Consider the following 17,285-nt stretch of genomic DNA (forward strand, 5'->3'; position numbering starts at 1 on the left):
TACCACTTTAAAGTTAGTTATCAATGTTTAAGTCATTTCTGAAAGGGACCTTAAGTGTGCGGTAAGGTCAGTAGAGACCAATTCACATGAAATTCGATAAGAAGATCTATATTCGTATATTTGTTAGTGTTGAATTTTGTGGCTGTACTAGTATTTTCAAGCCAGTAATGAGTGTCATTTTCTGAGAGGACTTTATTTGAGAAATTTTAGAGAAATTTTTGGTTATCTGAACTTATTTGAGTATCGAGTTTTTTAAACGTTCTACTCGTAAATTTTAAAAAGTTCGCAATGAGAAATGGGTACTTTCTATGGGGTGTAGGTCCAATTATGAACCTATATCCGCTATACTTTTCAAAATAATAACAGGCTACACAAAACTAACTTTTACAAAACTTCATCACAATTTCTGCATAATTATTATATATATTACTGTTTAAGATGTATTCTAGAGGGAACTTGTGTGGTTGCTCTATGGGAACACGTGGACCTATATTGCCCAAACACAGCTTTCTATCTTCTCTTGTATAGGCTCTATCGTGTCTACAACAGACATGCGGACGGGCTAGATTGTCTTATATAATTTAATAAATACCCGGAATATACATACTTTTATGGGTCTACGACCAATATTTCGATGTGGTTACAAACGGAATAATAAAAACAATATACCCACTTCTTTCTTGATGGTGGGTATGCAAATATCCTATTTATTAATATGTCGCCCCTACCGCTTCGAAATTTAAACTATTTCTTGACCCTATTTATCTCCAAAGTATTCATTGAAAATCTCTCAATATTCTGACTATACTCCTGTACTTATCCATGTTCTATTTGTATTAATTAAATAATCTAGAGTATAAATTTTGTATTTATCAGTGGATAGGATCTTGGGAATATTCTTCATTTCAGTGAGATGTTAGTAAGGATATCGCAAAAAGCTCCACAGGATATTCTTACCGTCTACATTTACACCATTGATATAATCCGTTAGAAACTGAACTGCAACTCTCAATATGGAATAATAACAACAGCTTTTAAATTTGAGTTTTGATCATATAGGAATAATATCCGATATGTCACTATCTAATCCTGAACACAAACACGCATAGATACATGTGTATGTGTGTATTATAAAATAAAATCCATTAAATCTTTTTAAAAGAATTGCAAAACATTTATTAGATTACCACAACTATAAAATTATCGTTGGGAATAACTAAATACTACAAACAAACACAAAATCGCTTAAATCAATTAATATCTCTCGTAATAGGGGCATTATTATTAAATCCTTCAACAGATTTATTCGTTATCACGGAAATTCTTCCAGGCCTTGTGAACACCATGATAAGTGTTTTGTTTTTGAGCAGGAGCTTTCTTACCGAATGGGCTCTTGGAATTCACTTCCAACATATAATCGCCCTCAACATCGTAATCACAATCAATGCCCATATAAACACGCTTGCCAAAACCATCATTGTTCTTGTATTGTTTCAATGAATTGGCAGCAACGGCGGGGAAGTTGCGTTCATTGCCTGGACGGACAGATTCAGCGAAATAACGGGTAGCACGCATACTAGCTTCAACGATGCTCTTAGCACCAGGAACAGTTTGAGCAGGACCATTAGGATAGAAATCAACATCACCAACACGTTGGATGGTACCCATGCCATAGACATTGGTATGGATGGCATCAACAAATTCAGCATCACCACGCGACAAACCAGTCAAAGTATGAGGATTCTTGGCCAAAACTTTGGAAGGATCCAAGGCAGTGATACGTCTCAATTGACGACCAGTTTGACGGGTATATTCATTACCAGCGGCACCAGCAACATGAGCAGCAATACCTTGAGCAACAAGATGGACGGTTTCATCGGCAACATCACATTTTTCAGTCATATCAATAATAGCGGAAGCAACCATGGCGCCAGTTTCTTCAACATCCAACAAAGCAAAACGAGTGAAGCTATTCAATTTAGCACCTAAATCAATAATCTATAGAGAGAAAAAAAGGATGTTTTACAACAGATCTAGGAAATATATAAAATTAAGCTTTCATTAACTTACCACAAGATCGCCTGAGGAGGACTGTTGTTTTTGCCATTCACTGGAGTCTTCTTCACTGGAAGTGCGTGACATTTTCTCGCCGGAATAATCGAACTTTTGAGGTTGTTGTTTCTTGGTATTATAACGTTGGAGAAAAGCATTGATCAACATACGATTGGCCTTCTTGACGGATTCAGTAGTGGCGGGTAAACCGGTAATGAAAATAGTTACTTCTTCATCACCAAAGTTGGGTTGTTGTTTACAGGTTGAAGCCAATTTATCCAAAGAGGTGGATACTTTACGACCACTTGGCTTAACAATATAACAGGGAACATTGCTGGGGCTGGGCACAAAACTGGGCTTCAAAGCGTGATTGATTTGTGACAAATGATCTAGGGAATAATAAATAACATAATAAGTATTTGCTTTTTAGAAAAATTTATTTGACATACAAATCTTTTCCACTAATTCAGCACCCTTTTCCACTGCCATATTTTCCAACTTTTGTAGAGATATTTCTTCGATCGAGGGTATTCCCTCCAGATGAGCTGAGGGTAGCCATTGTGAAGGTCTCAACTTGTTGAGTACAGACAGCGATCCATGAGCGGAACCTACTGCTAATAATACAGCAACCACATAGAAAATCTTCGAAGGACTCATTCTTGCTAATTTTCAGACGATGCCGTTAATCCAAAATCAAAACTGAACTGTGTGGTCTGTTGATTCATCTAGAGGTTTATATAGTTGGAAAAGCTGCATTATTTTGCATCTAATATGCTTAAATCATGAAAAAAATTAGTTTTTGCATTTTTTATAATTTCTAATTATTTTGAAATTAATTATCTGTAAGTGGTCAATGACTTTTGGTAATAATTATTTAGCAAGTGTAATGATAAGAAATCGATTACTTGCAATTATTCTAAATGAAAAACATTTAGAATACATGAAAAGCTCTATGAGTTTGATCAACTTGTCTGAAAACTGCAATTTACAGTCTTAAAGTTCTTATCTGTTTTAATAATCTGTAGAAACTTTGCCATATTTAGTTAAAATTTGCCCAGAATGAATTCTATTTTTATTTTGGAAAAATTTGCAAAGTTTAGTTTTAAGACACTAACGTTTTTTGACCCTTTAATCATTAATTAACAACAATGGAATAATGAAACGGTGGGTAGAACCACAAAGATCCTATGGGCTGACCCTGATGAGAACAAGACGAGAAATCTCCTCAAAAAGAGCAAGTCTGAGGTTAGTATGATGGTACGTATTCTGAGTGGACACACAGGATAACGAGCACATCTATACAAAATTGGCCGTGCGGATTCAGACGAATGTAGAGCATGTGGAGAGGACAGTGAAATTCTAGAGCACTTTCTTTGCCACTGTCAAGCATTCGTCGAAGTTAGATACAAAGATCTTGGGAGTGATGTTATTCCGGAAATAACATTCCTGACTAACACTGATTGGAAAATTCTTATGAATTACGTCCAGGAAACTGAGTTTCTGAACACTAAAAAATAATGTACTCAGTGAACAAATTTTTTCTTTCATGATAAGGAGCGCACAACAGGCCCGATAGTGGCCTAGGTGTATTTCTTCGATATACTATACATCCTCCTATCAACCTAACCTAACAACAGTTTCGTTTTAATATTCTGAATTATAAAGAATGAATTCCTCGTCAGAAAAAAATTCTCAGAATGATTTTCGGAATTGGCTCTTGAATGCCAAAATGTTTTCCATATTTTTTATACAAAACATGTTCTAGTCGAATTTTATCTCTCATAGCGAAGCTATTACCAATTATGAACCGATCCGGAAATTTACAGAATATTTTATTTATGAAGAACCTATATTCCATATATGGGAGCTGTAACCAATTAAAGATCGATCTGGAAAACGATATGTTTACACTTGTTCAGAGACTAATTCGTAGAAAAGTCTATAGTCAAGCCAATAGACTAGTTTATAGACTAGTCCATAAAAAAATTCAGACACTATGAATTAGCAAATATAACAATAGACTAGTCTAAATACTAATCAGTGACTAATCTATATACTAGTCAATAGACTAGTTCATAGACCAGTCCATAGAATAACCTATAGGCTAGTCCATAGAATAGTCTGTAGACATGTCAAGATACTAGACAATAGGCTAGTCCAAAAAACTGGTAGACTGGTCAATAGACTAGTCCATAGACTAGCCCACAAACTAGTAATAGACTAGTACATCGATAAGTCAATAGACTAATCCATACCTTAGTCTTTAGACTAGACATTGGACTACTTCATAAAAAATTCAGTTGTCAATAGACTAGTTGATAGACTAGTCAATAGATTAGGAAATATAATAGTCCATAGACTAGTCAATAGACTAGTTCATAGACTAGTTTAATAGACTTCTCAGAATACTACGTAATAAACTGGACAATAGACTGGTCCATAGAATAACCTTTCTCAGGTTCGGTGACCTTGACTACCTTCCAATTGTGGGTAGGTAGGTCAGGATTTCCACTCTGAAGGTACGTCAAAATCGCCTCTGGTTCATGTGGTTCCGCCGGAATAACCGTGATTGATCTCGGTCTGCGAGGTATCTCACTAACCGGGATCACGTCAAGTTTCGCGCCGGGCCACACTTCCTCTATAGACGTAACCGCCAACTTATGCAGGTTTGCTGAGCGCTCGTTCGTGCACGCCAGCAGTTTGATGTGGCCTTGGTACCAGCCAGCATCATCATTCTGCGGAGATGGACCGGGATTCTCTTTGAGAATTTTCCAATACACCTCCAGCATTTTTTGACGAATTATCAACCATTTGTCCTGGGAGATAGCTCCGTCGTTGACACTCTTGTCAACAATAACCCTAACTAGCGGGTTTTTAGCAACTTCGCTGTAGGGTCTATTGACTATACGAGTCTCGAACTGCTTCTGACGTTTAGTCTTCGGCTGTGGGACTGCCTGGAGAGCATGTTCTTCCTCCGATCGCTGCCGTTTAGGCCCTGCAGATGTAGCTTGGTCCGCTGCATCTGAGGTTGTAGGAGGGTCAGAACACTCCGGCTGAGCCAGTAGGGCTTTAGCCCAATCTAGGGACGATTTTTCGTCCGTGGTAAGCGCATCGACCGACTTAACTCCAAGTCACTCGACTAAACGCAAAGCGGCACGCCTTTGAACAAAAACCTTCCTAGATGGATCTTTGCGACTAGGGGGTTTTCGTTAACCGTGTGGGCGGTTGAGGGAGCATTAGTTGGACCCGACATCGAGTTCGACGATCCAACCTGTCCAGAAGCCGCGGTCGCGGGGGTCACTGCTTGGTCCGCAGTGCCCGAGGCAGGGGTGTTTGCTGGCGTACCAGCTAAGGCTTGTGCAGCTAATGAGGTGCTTGCCACTACGGACAAGATTTCCTCGCTGCGTTTAGCCGTGCTATCACCAGAAGGTTGGATAGCAGGCTGTTTGCAGTCCACCAGTTTAGGTTTCCCCAACTGGCTTTCCACGGTAATGAACTACGAAAGTACAATCCACAATTAATCCAATCGAATTGTGAGAATTAGAGTCAGAAAAAGATCGCCAGTAGCTCGGAATTCATGATATTTTATCACGATATTTAATGTATTAAAAAAAATTCATTTAAATTTGTAGAAACCAAAAAATACCATTATTAAATAAAATTCATTAAATCTTTTTAAAAGAATTGCACAACATTTATTTCATCACCTCATCTATAACATAATTAATTATCGTAGGCAGTAGTAACATTAAATCATTCGACACACTTATTCGTTATCACGGAAATTCTTCCAGGCCTTGTGAACACCATGATAAGTGTTTTGTTTTTGAGCTGGAGCTTTCTTACCGAATGGGCTCTTGGAATTCACTTCCAACATATAATCGCCCTCAACATCGTAATCACAATCAATGCCCATATAAACACGCTTGCCAAAACCATCATTATTCTTGTATTGTTTCAATGAATTGGCAGCAACGGCGGGGAAGTTGCGTTCATTGCCTGGACGGACAGATTCAGCGAAATAACGGGTAGCACGCATACTAGCTTCAACAATACTCTTAGCACCAGGAACAGTTTGAGCAGGACCATTGGGATAGAAATCAACATCACCAACACGTTGGATGGTACCCATGCCATAGACATTGGTATGGATGGCATCAACAAATTCAGCATCACCACGCGACAAACCAGTCAAAGTGTGAGGATCCTTGGCCAAAACTTTGGAAGGATCCAAGGCAGTGATACGTCTCAATTGACGACCAGTTTGACGGGTATATTCATTACCAGCGGCACCAGCAACATGAGCAGCAATACCTTGAGCAACAAGATGGACAGTTTCATCGGCAACATTACATTTCTCGGTCATATCAATAATAGCGGAGGCAATCATGGCGCCAGTCTCCTCAACATCCAACAAAGCAAAACGTGTGAAGCTATTCAATTTAGCACCTAAATCAATAATCTATAGAGAGAAAAAGTAATGTTTTTAACCGCTCTAGGAAATATTTAAGAAATAACTTTCATTAACTTACCACAAGATCGCCTGAGGAGGACTGTTGTTTTTGCCATTCACTAGAGTCTTCTTCGCTGGAAGTGCGTGACATTTTCTCGCCGGAATAATCGAACTTTTGAGGTTGTTGTTTCTTGGTATTGTAACGTTGGAGATAAGCATTGATCAACATACGATTGGCCTTCTTAACGGATTCAGTAGTGGCGGGTAAACCGGTTATGAAAATAGTTACTTCTTCATCACCAAAGTTGGGTTGTTGTTTGCAAGTTGAAGCCAATTTGTCCAAAGAGGTGGATACTTTACGACCACTTGGCTTAACAATATAGCAGGGAACATTGCTGGGACTGGGCACAAAGTTGGGCTTCAAAGCATGATTAATTTGTGACAAATGATCTTGGGAATAAAGTATTATATAATTACGGTATTGTTATTTGAAAACAATTATTTAACTTACAAATCTTTTCCACTAATTCAGCACCCTTTTCCACTGCCATATTTTCCAACTTTTGTAGAGAGATTTCTTCGATCGAGGGTATTACCTCCAGATGTGCTGAGGGCAGCCATTGCGAAGGTCTCAACTTGTTGAGTACAGATAGAGTTCCTCGAGCAGAACTTGCTGCTAATATTACAGCAAACACATAGAAAATCTTCGAGGGACTCATTCTTGCTAGTTTTCAGACGATGCCGTTAATCGAAAGTCAAAACTGAACTGTGTTGTTTGTTGATTCATATACAGGTTTTTATAGTTTGGTAAATTGATTTATTTAGCCTCAAATTTGCTTAAATTATGAAAAACTTTATTTTTAAATATTATTTTTTTTATAATTTTCTAAAGAAAATCTATAAAAAAAACTGATTATTTAAATTAATTATTATGTAAGTGGTCAATGACTTTAAGAAATAGTTTGTTTTTAGCAAGTGTAATGATAAGAAATCGATTAGTTACAATTATTTTAAATAGAACAAATTTAGAATACATTATGAAAGTTCAGTCAACTTGTCTGAAATGTAATGAATTAAACTGCAATTCAGATTTATAGTTCAGAAGCATTAAGGTTCTTATCTTTATACAAGAAAATACTTTGTTAATAAAGAATATTCGACCTCTACTTAATTTCGTTTGAACTCTAACATTCTTTAACATACTTAGAACTGTTTGAGGGATGTGCAGTTTTTACTGATGGATCCAAGATGGAATCTGGTACGGTGGACCGAAGTTTCTCTGGTTGATAACAACATAGGAGTGTCCTATAGACATTCGGGTGAATGTAGCGTCTTCTAGGCGGGGATCTTGGCGATCATTAAGACACACATTACTAGGGAGTCGAAAGTAACGATTTATATAGATGTATGGCAGCTCTTAAAGTTTTACAAAGTCACATGTCACATTCTTGTTTGGTAACTAGATGCAGAAGGGACCTGGAATCATTAGTTAGGTTATACATAGTGAGGCTGTGTTGAGTACCGGAACATTGTAACATTCAGAGAAACGAGATCGCAAATAAGTTGTCCAGACAGGATTCGGAGCTTGACCTTAGTAGTAGGGATAGTTCTGTAAAACCCTTACTTACTATATGTAATAACCGATTCTGGCACAGTAGGCTAGATTGAAGGGTTTCTAAGGCAATATTGCCTAAATTAAATCCAAAAGCATCCAGAATACTATTAGGAATGAATAAGAAGAGTATATAGGGTTAATAACTGGTCACTGCGCATTTGGGGCCTTTAGGGGTAATATGGTTGGTAACACGCAGGTTTTTTGTAGTGTGTGTGAGGACAAAGAGCAATTGGAAACAGTAGGTCATATCTTATGCAGCTGTCTTAGAGTACAGAGTCGGAGACTGAAATGGCTTGGTAGAAGATTTCACGATGAACTGAAAAATTTAGCAGGATGTGGCTTAGGCGACATAGTACGTTTCATCAGGGGAATATCTTGGTTATTTAGATACATGGACAAGGATGATTCCCTGCCATGTCCACTTTCTGTCTGTAATCCTCTTCTCACTTTCTCTCACTCTTTTCTGCTTCTGTCTCCTTTCTATTTTTCTTGTTCTTCATACTTTTGTAAAGGGAAACACAAACGACCATTTGGGTCTCCATACCTTATTATACAACCCTTTTAAACTAAACTAACATATTTAAATTCGGGAGCAAAGGCATAACTAGATCATTATTTGAGGGTCTACGATCAATATTTCGAAGTGTTGCAAATGGAATAACAAATCAAATTTTTATACCTACCATTAAAAAGGGAGAGGGGTAGGCATAAAAAATGCTGATTTGGAAATTTTTAAAACTAGCTACTGTATAGGAAGAGATCATTGCAACTGAACAGTTGTGTTTATACTTTTCAATTAGAACAACGTATTATTAAAAAAATATCGAAGAAATCTAGTGATCTTTACTAGATATTTTCCTTAAAAATCTTTTTTATTTGAAAAATCTAATTTAATTGTAGTTTCTTAAAGTTCTGAAATCACTCGTTTTGCGGACCAGAAATACTCCAACAAAAATTTTAATTATTTTTCTCGTGATAAGCTTAAAAATACCGAATATTTAAGAACCATTTCGAAAAGATTGGCGACAAATTTTTTTTTAACATATTTCACTGAGATCACGATTATCAATCGCTGGTAGGAATCTGACTGATATTTTTTATTTTTCTCGTATTTAGTACAATAATACACGTAGTTTGAGAGCTATTCCTACAAAAAAGTGGTTAACGGGAAATCTTAATATGTATATATACATATGTATGGGGTCGCAAAATTTAGTTGTACAAATTACTTCTCGAGAATCTGAAGGGTTCAGAACAATTTAAAAAATCCATAAAAAAACAAAATCAATAAAAAAATTTCCGCTTTAGAAAAAAGTGCTTTATTTTAACTAAGTACTACTACAAAATTTTGAAATACCATAGATGCATTAGTTCACAGTTCATGTCTATTATTCCAAGCAATACAATGTCCACTAATGCTGATCACATTACAAATACTTTTTATTCATCTCTACCCTGACGCCAGGCATCATGGACACCATGATAGGTGATTTGTTTTTGGGCAGGAGCTCTCATACCGAAAGGACTCTTATCGTTGACTTGTAAAATATAATCACCTCTGAGATCGAAATCGGTAGCAATACCCATAAAGGCACGTTTACCGAAACCATTATTGTTCTTATATTGTTTCATGGAATTGGCTTCGACAGCGGGGAAGTTGCGTTCATTACCAGGGCGTACAGTTTCAGCAAAATAACGGGTAGCACGCATGGTAGCTTCAACAACATTATCAGCACCGGGAACAGCAACACTAGGACCATTAGGGAAGAAATCAATATCGCCGACACGAGTCAAGGTACCCATACCATAGGTGGAAGTGTGGATAGCATCAACAAATTCAGCATCGCCACGGGCCAAACCGGTTAAAACTTTAGGGTCTTTGGCCAAAATTTTGGAGGGATCCAAAGCGGTAATACGACGCAATTGATGGCCAGTCAAGCGGGTATATTCATCTCCAGCAGCACCAGCAACATGAGCAGCAACACCTTGAGCTACAACATGGATAATTTCCTGAGGCACATCACAGTCATTGGTTAGCTGGACCAAAGCTTTGCCAATCATAGCACCTGTTTCATCTACATTCAACATGGCCAAACGTTGAACATTACTGAGAGTCTGACCCAAATCGATAACAATTAAATTTCCACTGGTTGACTTTTGGTTCTGCCATTCCGAAGAGGTCTCTTCGCTGGAAGTACGAGGGCCGGTTTGTTCAGCAGAATATTTGGTGTTTTCGGGTTTCTGTTGTTTACGATTGTAACGCTCAATATAAGCCTCGATCAGCTTACGATTGGCCTTCTTGACAGTATCAGTGGTTGAGGGTAGACCAGTAATAATAACGGTAACTTCTTCATCGCCAAAACTTGTGTCCTGTTTGGCCACTTCGACAAAGTTATTCAAATTGGCTAATTCCTTTTTGCCATTACTTTTGACAATATAAACGGGAATATTAGAGGGACTGGGTACAAAACTAGGAGCCAATTGATAGTTGATTTGGGAAATATGATCTAGAGTTAAAAAAAAGAATTTTAACAACTTTTTGCTATAGCTTTAATTAGACAATAAACACTTACACAATTTCTGCATTAATGTAGCTCCTTTTTCAAGTGGCATTTGTTCCAATTTCTCCAGTGAAACCTCATCTAAAGCAGGAATATCTTCCAATTCGCTGGTAGTCAACCATTGTGAAGGTTTCAAACTGCTATTCACAATATTCGAACGCATCTCTGTTGGAGGCAAGCCATAAGCAGTAGCCCCTAAAAAGGCCACTGCACATAATACACTCAAAGAATTCATTCTTCCTTGTCCTGATTGCTCCTTAAAACTTGTCGCGTTTACTCTAAACTTTGAACTGTGCTTGATTCATTATCAGTTCTAGCTATTTATACTGCTTAACCGATTTGTTGTAATACAATTTGCGGTTGCTTTCATATTTCTATTGATTTTCAAAATATGTACTTAATTTTCTGCTGATTTATTAAATTTTAATTTACACAAAAAAATCAATATGTTTTAATATAATTACAACAAAAATATTGAAAAACAAGTAAGAGTTCAACATACGGCTGTGCCGAATCTTATGTACCCTTCAACATGATGTGTCAAATTTTATTACAAAAAACCAAAAAATACCAATTGTAAAACGAAAAGTACCAGAAAGTCCCTTTTATAGGTTTTTGATCAATCAGGGTGGCGTGTGTGTGCATAAAAACCAAAAAGTACCATTCATAGAACGAAAACGTACCAAAATGCCTTTTCTACAGATTAGCATTAACTTAAAGCTGATTTTAAATAGGAAACTTCTAGAAAGCATGTCTGACAGAATTGATGAAGATTTGGGTCACAGGTCTATAGCCTAGTATATTGTATAATCTATAGTCTTGTCCATAGTATAGTCTGTAGTCTATTCTATAGTCTAGACTAGACTATAGACTAGACTATAGACTAGACTATAGACTAGACTATAGACTAGACTATAGACTAGACTATAGACTAGACTATAGACTAGACTATAGACTAGACTATAGACTAGACTATAGACTAGACTATAGACTAGACTATAGACTAGACTATAGACTAGACTATAGATTAGACTATAGACTAGACTATAGACTAGACTATAGACTAGACTATAGACTAGACTATAGACTAGACTATAGACTAGACTATAGACTAGACTATAGACTAGACTATAGACTAGACTATAGACTAGACTATAGACTAGACTATAGACTAGACTATAGACTAGACATTAGACTAGACTATAGACTAGACTATAGACTAGACTAGACTATAGACTAGACTAGACTATAGCTAGACTAGACTAGACTAGACTAGACTAGACTAGACTATAGACTAGACTAGGACTATAGACTAGACTAGACTAGACTAGACTAGACTAGACTAGACTAGACTAGACTAGACTAGACTAGACTAGACTATAGACTAGACTATAGACTAGACTAGACTAGACTAGACTATAGACTAGACTATAGACTAGACTATAGACTAGACTATAGACTAGACTATAGACTAGACTATAGACTAGACTATAGACTAGACTATAGACTAGACTATAGACTAGACTATAGACTAGACTATAGACTAGACTATAGACTAGACTATAGACTAGACTATAGACTAGACTATAGACTAGACTATAGACTAGACTATAGACTAGACTATAGACTAGACTATAGACTAGACTATAGACTAGACTATAGACTAGACTATAGACTAGACTATAGACTAGACTATAGACTAGACTATAGACTAGACTATAGACTAGACTATAGACTAGACTATAGACTAGACTATAGACTAGACTATAGACTAGACTATAGACTAGACTTAGACTAGACTATAGACTAGACTATAGACTAGACTATAGACTAGACTATAGACTAGACTATAGACTAGACTATAGACTAGACTATAGACTAGACTATAGACTAGACTATAGACTAGACTATAGACTAGACTATAGACTAGACTATAGACTAGACTATAGACTAGACTATAGACTAGACTATAGACTAGACTATAGACTAGACTATAGACTAGACTATAGACTAGACTATAGACTAGACTATAGACTAGACTATAGACTAGACTATAGACTAGACTATAGACTAGACTATAGACTAGACTATAGACTAGACTATAGACTAGACTATAGACTAGACTATAGACTAGACTATAGACTAGACTATAGACTAGACTATAGACTAGACTATAGACTAGACTATAGACTAGACTATAGACTAGACTATAGACTAGAATAGACTAGACTATAGACTAGACTACTAGACTAGACTAGACTAGACTATAGACTAGACTATAGACTAGACTATAGACTAGACTATAGACTAGACTATAGACTAGACTATAGACTAGACTATAGACTAGACTATAGACTAGACTATAGACTAGACGATAGACTAGACTATAGACTAGACTATAGACTAGACTATAGACTAGACATAGACTAGACTATAGACTAGACTATAGGGGGGGACCTAGACTATAGGACTAGACTATAGGACTAGGACTATAGGACTAGACTATAGACTAGACCTATAGACTAGACTATAGACTAGACTATAGATAGGACATAGACTAGATATAGACTAGGACTATAGACTGACTATGACTAGGACTATAGACTAGACTATAGACTCGACTATAGACTAGACTATAGACTAGACTATAGACTAGACTATAGACTAGGACTATAGACTAGACATAGACCTAGACCTATAGACTAGACTATAGACTAGACTATAGACTAGACTATAGACTAGACTATAGGACCAGACTATAGGACTCGACTATAGACTAGACTATAGACTAGACTATAGACTAGACTATAGACTAGACTATAGACTAGACTATAGACTAGACTATAGACTAGACTATAGACTAGACTATAGACTAGACTATAGATAGACTAAGACTAGACTATAGGACTAGACTATAATAGACCGAATCGATACGACTATAGACTAGACTATAGACTAGACTATAGACTAGACTATAGACTAGACTATAGCTAGACTAGCTAGACTATAGACTAGACTATAGACTAGACTATAGACTAGGACTATAGACTAGACTATAGACTAGACTATAGACTAGACTATAGACTAGACTATAGACTAGACTATAGACTGGGCTATAGACTAGACTACAAAGTTGCTTTAAAGACAAGTTTATTGTTTAGTCTATATTCTAGTGTATTGTGTAGTCTGTAGTGTATTCTATACTGTCTATAGTGTAGTCTATAGTCCAGTCTATATTCTAATCTATTGTATAAGGTCTATTGTATAGTCTAGTCTATAGTATAGTCCGCAGTCTAGTCTATAGGCTAAACTATAGACGAGACTATAGTCTAAAATATAGACAAGTCTATAGACTAGACTATAGACAGGTCTATATAGTAGAATATAGACCAGACTATAGGCTAGACTAGAGACTTGACTATATAATAGTCTATAGAGTAGACTATATAATAAACAGTAAACTATACTTAGGTAATTTATGACATCTAGTGTCAAATTTCAAGCATTATTTTATGAAGAATGGTCAAAATCAAAATTTTGTCCTTACAAACTATAGTTTAAATACAAGATCGTTAAATTAACTCAAAAAATTCTTGACCCAATTATATAGACATTGAAAACGCATAATACTCTCCCCTCTTGAGTAGTGTAGGGTATAAGTTTTGATGATAGTACAATTAGTTGCTGATTATTTATATTTTAATGTTGTATTTTTTTGCATATAGTACTGCTGACTGGACAATTGTAAGAGGTAAACTAATTGGTGGGAATATTTTTCAATTGATACGTTTGTTTTATTTCATAAATTAGTGTTTTTTGTTTAATTTATTCTACTTTTCGAATAATTTTATGTATATTTTTTTATTTATTTGAAATTTAATATGATTTCATAATTACCAAAAATTAATCCAATAAGTCGAATAATGTAAATTGAGATTTTAATATCCGCAGTTGTAGAGTGCAACAGCCTTTAAGGTAAAATCAAGTAAATAGTAGAATATATAGTTTCAGTTGGAATGATTTTATTGGAACTTAATTGTTGCAAATCGATAATTTGTCCAGACTATAGAAAATGTTTAGTCCACCTAATAAGAGTTTAAAAGTTTATATTTGTATTGCAGGAATTTTTTTAAAATTATTTAATAAATGTAATTTAACAAAAATCAGCAATTTATAACATTAGAATAGCATCTGTTTGAAATCGATTTAGATAATTTTGTATTTGTTTCAATCAACAAATTGTAAACAACTTATTCAAGGGCATTGAAGGGAAAATATAAAAAAATCTACTTATGTATGCACAGGTCAGTTTATAAAAATAAATAATTAGAATTTATTATTTACATTCATAAATATTCAAACTAAAACAAAACAGACAATGAGAATTATTTAAATAAATTAATGCAGTAGACTTTCGAAAATGTTTGAATTTAATAACAAACATTTTAAAATATTACTAATCTGAGAAAATACAAAAATTTTGTAAATAGTAAAAAGACTAAACAAAAGTTCTAAAATTTAAAAATACATTTATAGGGAAAAATAAGCAATAGTTTAAATAATTTCCAAAATTTAACTTAAATTGAGACATGATCTCAGAGTGATATGGAATCAATCATCTAAAAAGAGAAATTTCTATAGAAAACTCGTTACTTTTTGAGGAAAACTGTAATTTTTCTAGAAAAGTGTTTAATGAGGTTTATTTTATATAGAAAGCTTTTAAAACATAGACAACTTTCTGCAGAGTCTTAAACTCCAAACTCAATTTTCTTTAATTTGTGTTCATTTAAATTTATTTATAAAAGAATTCCTAAATAAAACTACAGCTAAATTGTGAAATCAAAATAAAATACAAATTAAATAACTTTTTTACTAATATTTGTATAACCAATGCCCACACAAGTCAGCAAAACCTTTTGAGCACCAGCTACTGCATCTTCATCATCATCCACTTCGGGATTTTCCAATTTAAAAGTAATGGAAAAGAAATCACGTAAATGTTGTAAAAAGTACACCGTATAGGAAGACAAAGGACCTGTAAAATACATATTTTAGAACAAATTATAATTTTAATAAATAAATTTCTTAATTCACACTTACCCGTCATAAATTTCGAAACATTTTTCTGGCCCAAAGTCATAAACAAAGCCACCAGCCATTGATAAGCTGAGTCCACACAACCACCACGATATATTTCATCTAATAAACGTAAGGCTGCTTCTTTGCCCATATCCTCGGGTATAGAAGGATCTTTGCCCTCATCTTTTGTATGGGAATTGACTTCAGCAGCAAAGACTACACCATCGGTGGTCTCAGCATGTAGACAAATACCGAAACCGGGTGAATTGCCCGACATTTTGCCACGGTTTTGATCGGTGTAGATATAAACATCGGGTAAAAATTTCAACATAACACCCTTAGCAGTTTCCACTGTACGATTGGCCATAGCCGGAGAAACTTTACAGGCATAAACTGTGCCTCTAATACGTTTTACCATGCCCTGTTCGACAAATTGTATAGAACGTAAAGTTTTACGTACAGGACATTTGAATTGAACCTCACCACCACCCAAAGGAGCCACACCACGTTTCAATACCTTAAGCTCTAAACCTTCATCCACTACCAGAAAACGTTTTAACACCGACAAGGCAGCTCCCTTCATATGATCCACTGAAGGAGAATCTTTACTATTTGTCACTCCTCTCAAAGTAACATTTAAGGGAAATTTACAAAATGGTCCCAAAGCAATTAAAACATCTAAATAATAACCAATACTTTTCTGTAAACTACAATCATGATGTATTTGTCCACCATGCAAAAGACCGGGTGAAAACATCACGGAAGTACCGGCAGGATTCAATTCAATTTTTGTGCCATTTGTTAGCTTGTCCAACAGACGTATCAAACCAATTTCAAATTCTCTTAGACCAGGTTGCTTTTCATCCTCTGAACGTATTTGTGTTATTTTCACAGGTTTACCACTTAAAACCGAGAGTATAAGACGTTGTTTGAAGAAATTACTACCGCGATAGATTAAACAATTGCCGTCTTGTTGTATGGGAGGCATTTTATTTTTAAATTTGTAAGTTTTTTCGTTAAAATTTAATTAAAAATTAAATTGTAATAATTTTCTACCACTTGCACGTGTTGGTGTTTATTTGAGTATGTTTAGAATGTGAAGAGAAATGTCAAAGTGAGAAAAATGTAAACATTGCTGGGTTTTTATTAACAACTTGGCAGCACTTTTCTATTTTTTTTTTTATATGACAGAGTTGTATTTGTTTGTGGTGCAAATTGTGTTTAGTAATTGAACGTTAATTTTGAAATTATAGGTAAGAAAAGGATGAACTGTTATAAAATAAAATTGAAATACAAAAAATCATTTAAAGACGCAAGATAGATAGATAGATAGATAGATAGATAGATAGATAGATAGATAGATAGATAGATAGATAGATAGATAGATAGATAGATAGATAGATAGATAGATAGATAGATAGATAGATAGATAGATAGATAGATAGATAGATAGATAGATAGATAGATAGATAGATAGATAGATAGATAAGATAGATAGATAGATAGATAGAAATAGATAGATAGA

The 17,285-nt window shown here is 35.2% G+C and overlaps 4 protein-coding genes across 4 annotated transcripts; all 4 read right to left on the minus strand.

Moving 5' to 3' along the window:
• Window positions 1-1,215: 1,215 nt before the first annotated feature.
• Window positions 1,216-2,712, minus strand: LOC119603487 (vitellogenin-1-like). Its single transcript, XM_037955527.1, has 3 exons — window positions 2,502-2,712; window positions 2,071-2,441; window positions 1,216-1,998 (listed from the first exon to the last, which is right to left on the minus strand). Exons 1-3 carry the CDS (start codon window positions 2,707-2,709, stop codon window positions 1,303-1,305), a joined length of 1,275 nt encoding a protein of 424 aa, XP_037811455.1. The 5' UTR covers window positions 2,710-2,712; the 3' UTR covers window positions 1,216-1,302.
• Window positions 2,713-5,818: 3,106 nt separating this feature from the next.
• On the minus strand, window positions 5,819-7,234 carry LOC119603484 (vitellogenin-1-like). Its single transcript, XM_037955523.1, has 3 exons — window positions 7,017-7,234; window positions 6,585-6,955; window positions 5,819-6,514 (listed from the first exon to the last, which is right to left on the minus strand). Exons 1-3 carry the CDS (start codon window positions 7,222-7,224, stop codon window positions 5,819-5,821), a joined length of 1,275 nt encoding a protein of 424 aa, XP_037811451.1. The 5' UTR covers window positions 7,225-7,234.
• A 2,189-nt stretch (window positions 7,235-9,423) lies between these two features.
• LOC119603482 (vitellogenin-1-like) lies at window positions 9,424-10,962 on the minus strand. Its single transcript, XM_037955519.1, has 2 exons — window positions 10,694-10,962; window positions 9,424-10,627 (listed from the first exon to the last, which is right to left on the minus strand). The coding sequence occupies exons 1-2, from the start codon at window positions 10,914-10,916 to the stop codon at window positions 9,561-9,563; spliced, it is 1,290 nt and encodes a 429-aa protein (XP_037811447.1). The 5' UTR covers window positions 10,917-10,962; the 3' UTR covers window positions 9,424-9,560.
• Window positions 10,963-15,451: 4,489 nt separating this feature from the next.
• Window positions 15,452-16,852, minus strand: LOC119603486 (probable RNA 3'-terminal phosphate cyclase-like protein). The gene is made up of 2 exons (XM_037955526.1): window positions 15,782-16,852; window positions 15,452-15,716 (listed from the first exon to the last, which is right to left on the minus strand). The coding sequence occupies exons 1-2, from the start codon at window positions 16,746-16,748 to the stop codon at window positions 15,538-15,540; spliced, it is 1,146 nt and encodes a 381-aa protein (XP_037811454.1). The 5' UTR covers window positions 16,749-16,852; the 3' UTR covers window positions 15,452-15,537.
• Window positions 16,853-17,285: the final 433 nt, after the last annotated feature.

The sequence above is a fragment of the Lucilia sericata genome, unplaced genomic scaffold (assembly GCF_015586225.1).
Source record: "Lucilia sericata isolate MDLA Ls3-8-SP2 unplaced genomic scaffold, ASM1558622v1 Contig000309F_arrow, whole genome shotgun sequence".
NCBI classification, from domain to species: domain Eukaryota; kingdom Metazoa; phylum Arthropoda; class Insecta; order Diptera; family Calliphoridae; genus Lucilia; species Lucilia sericata.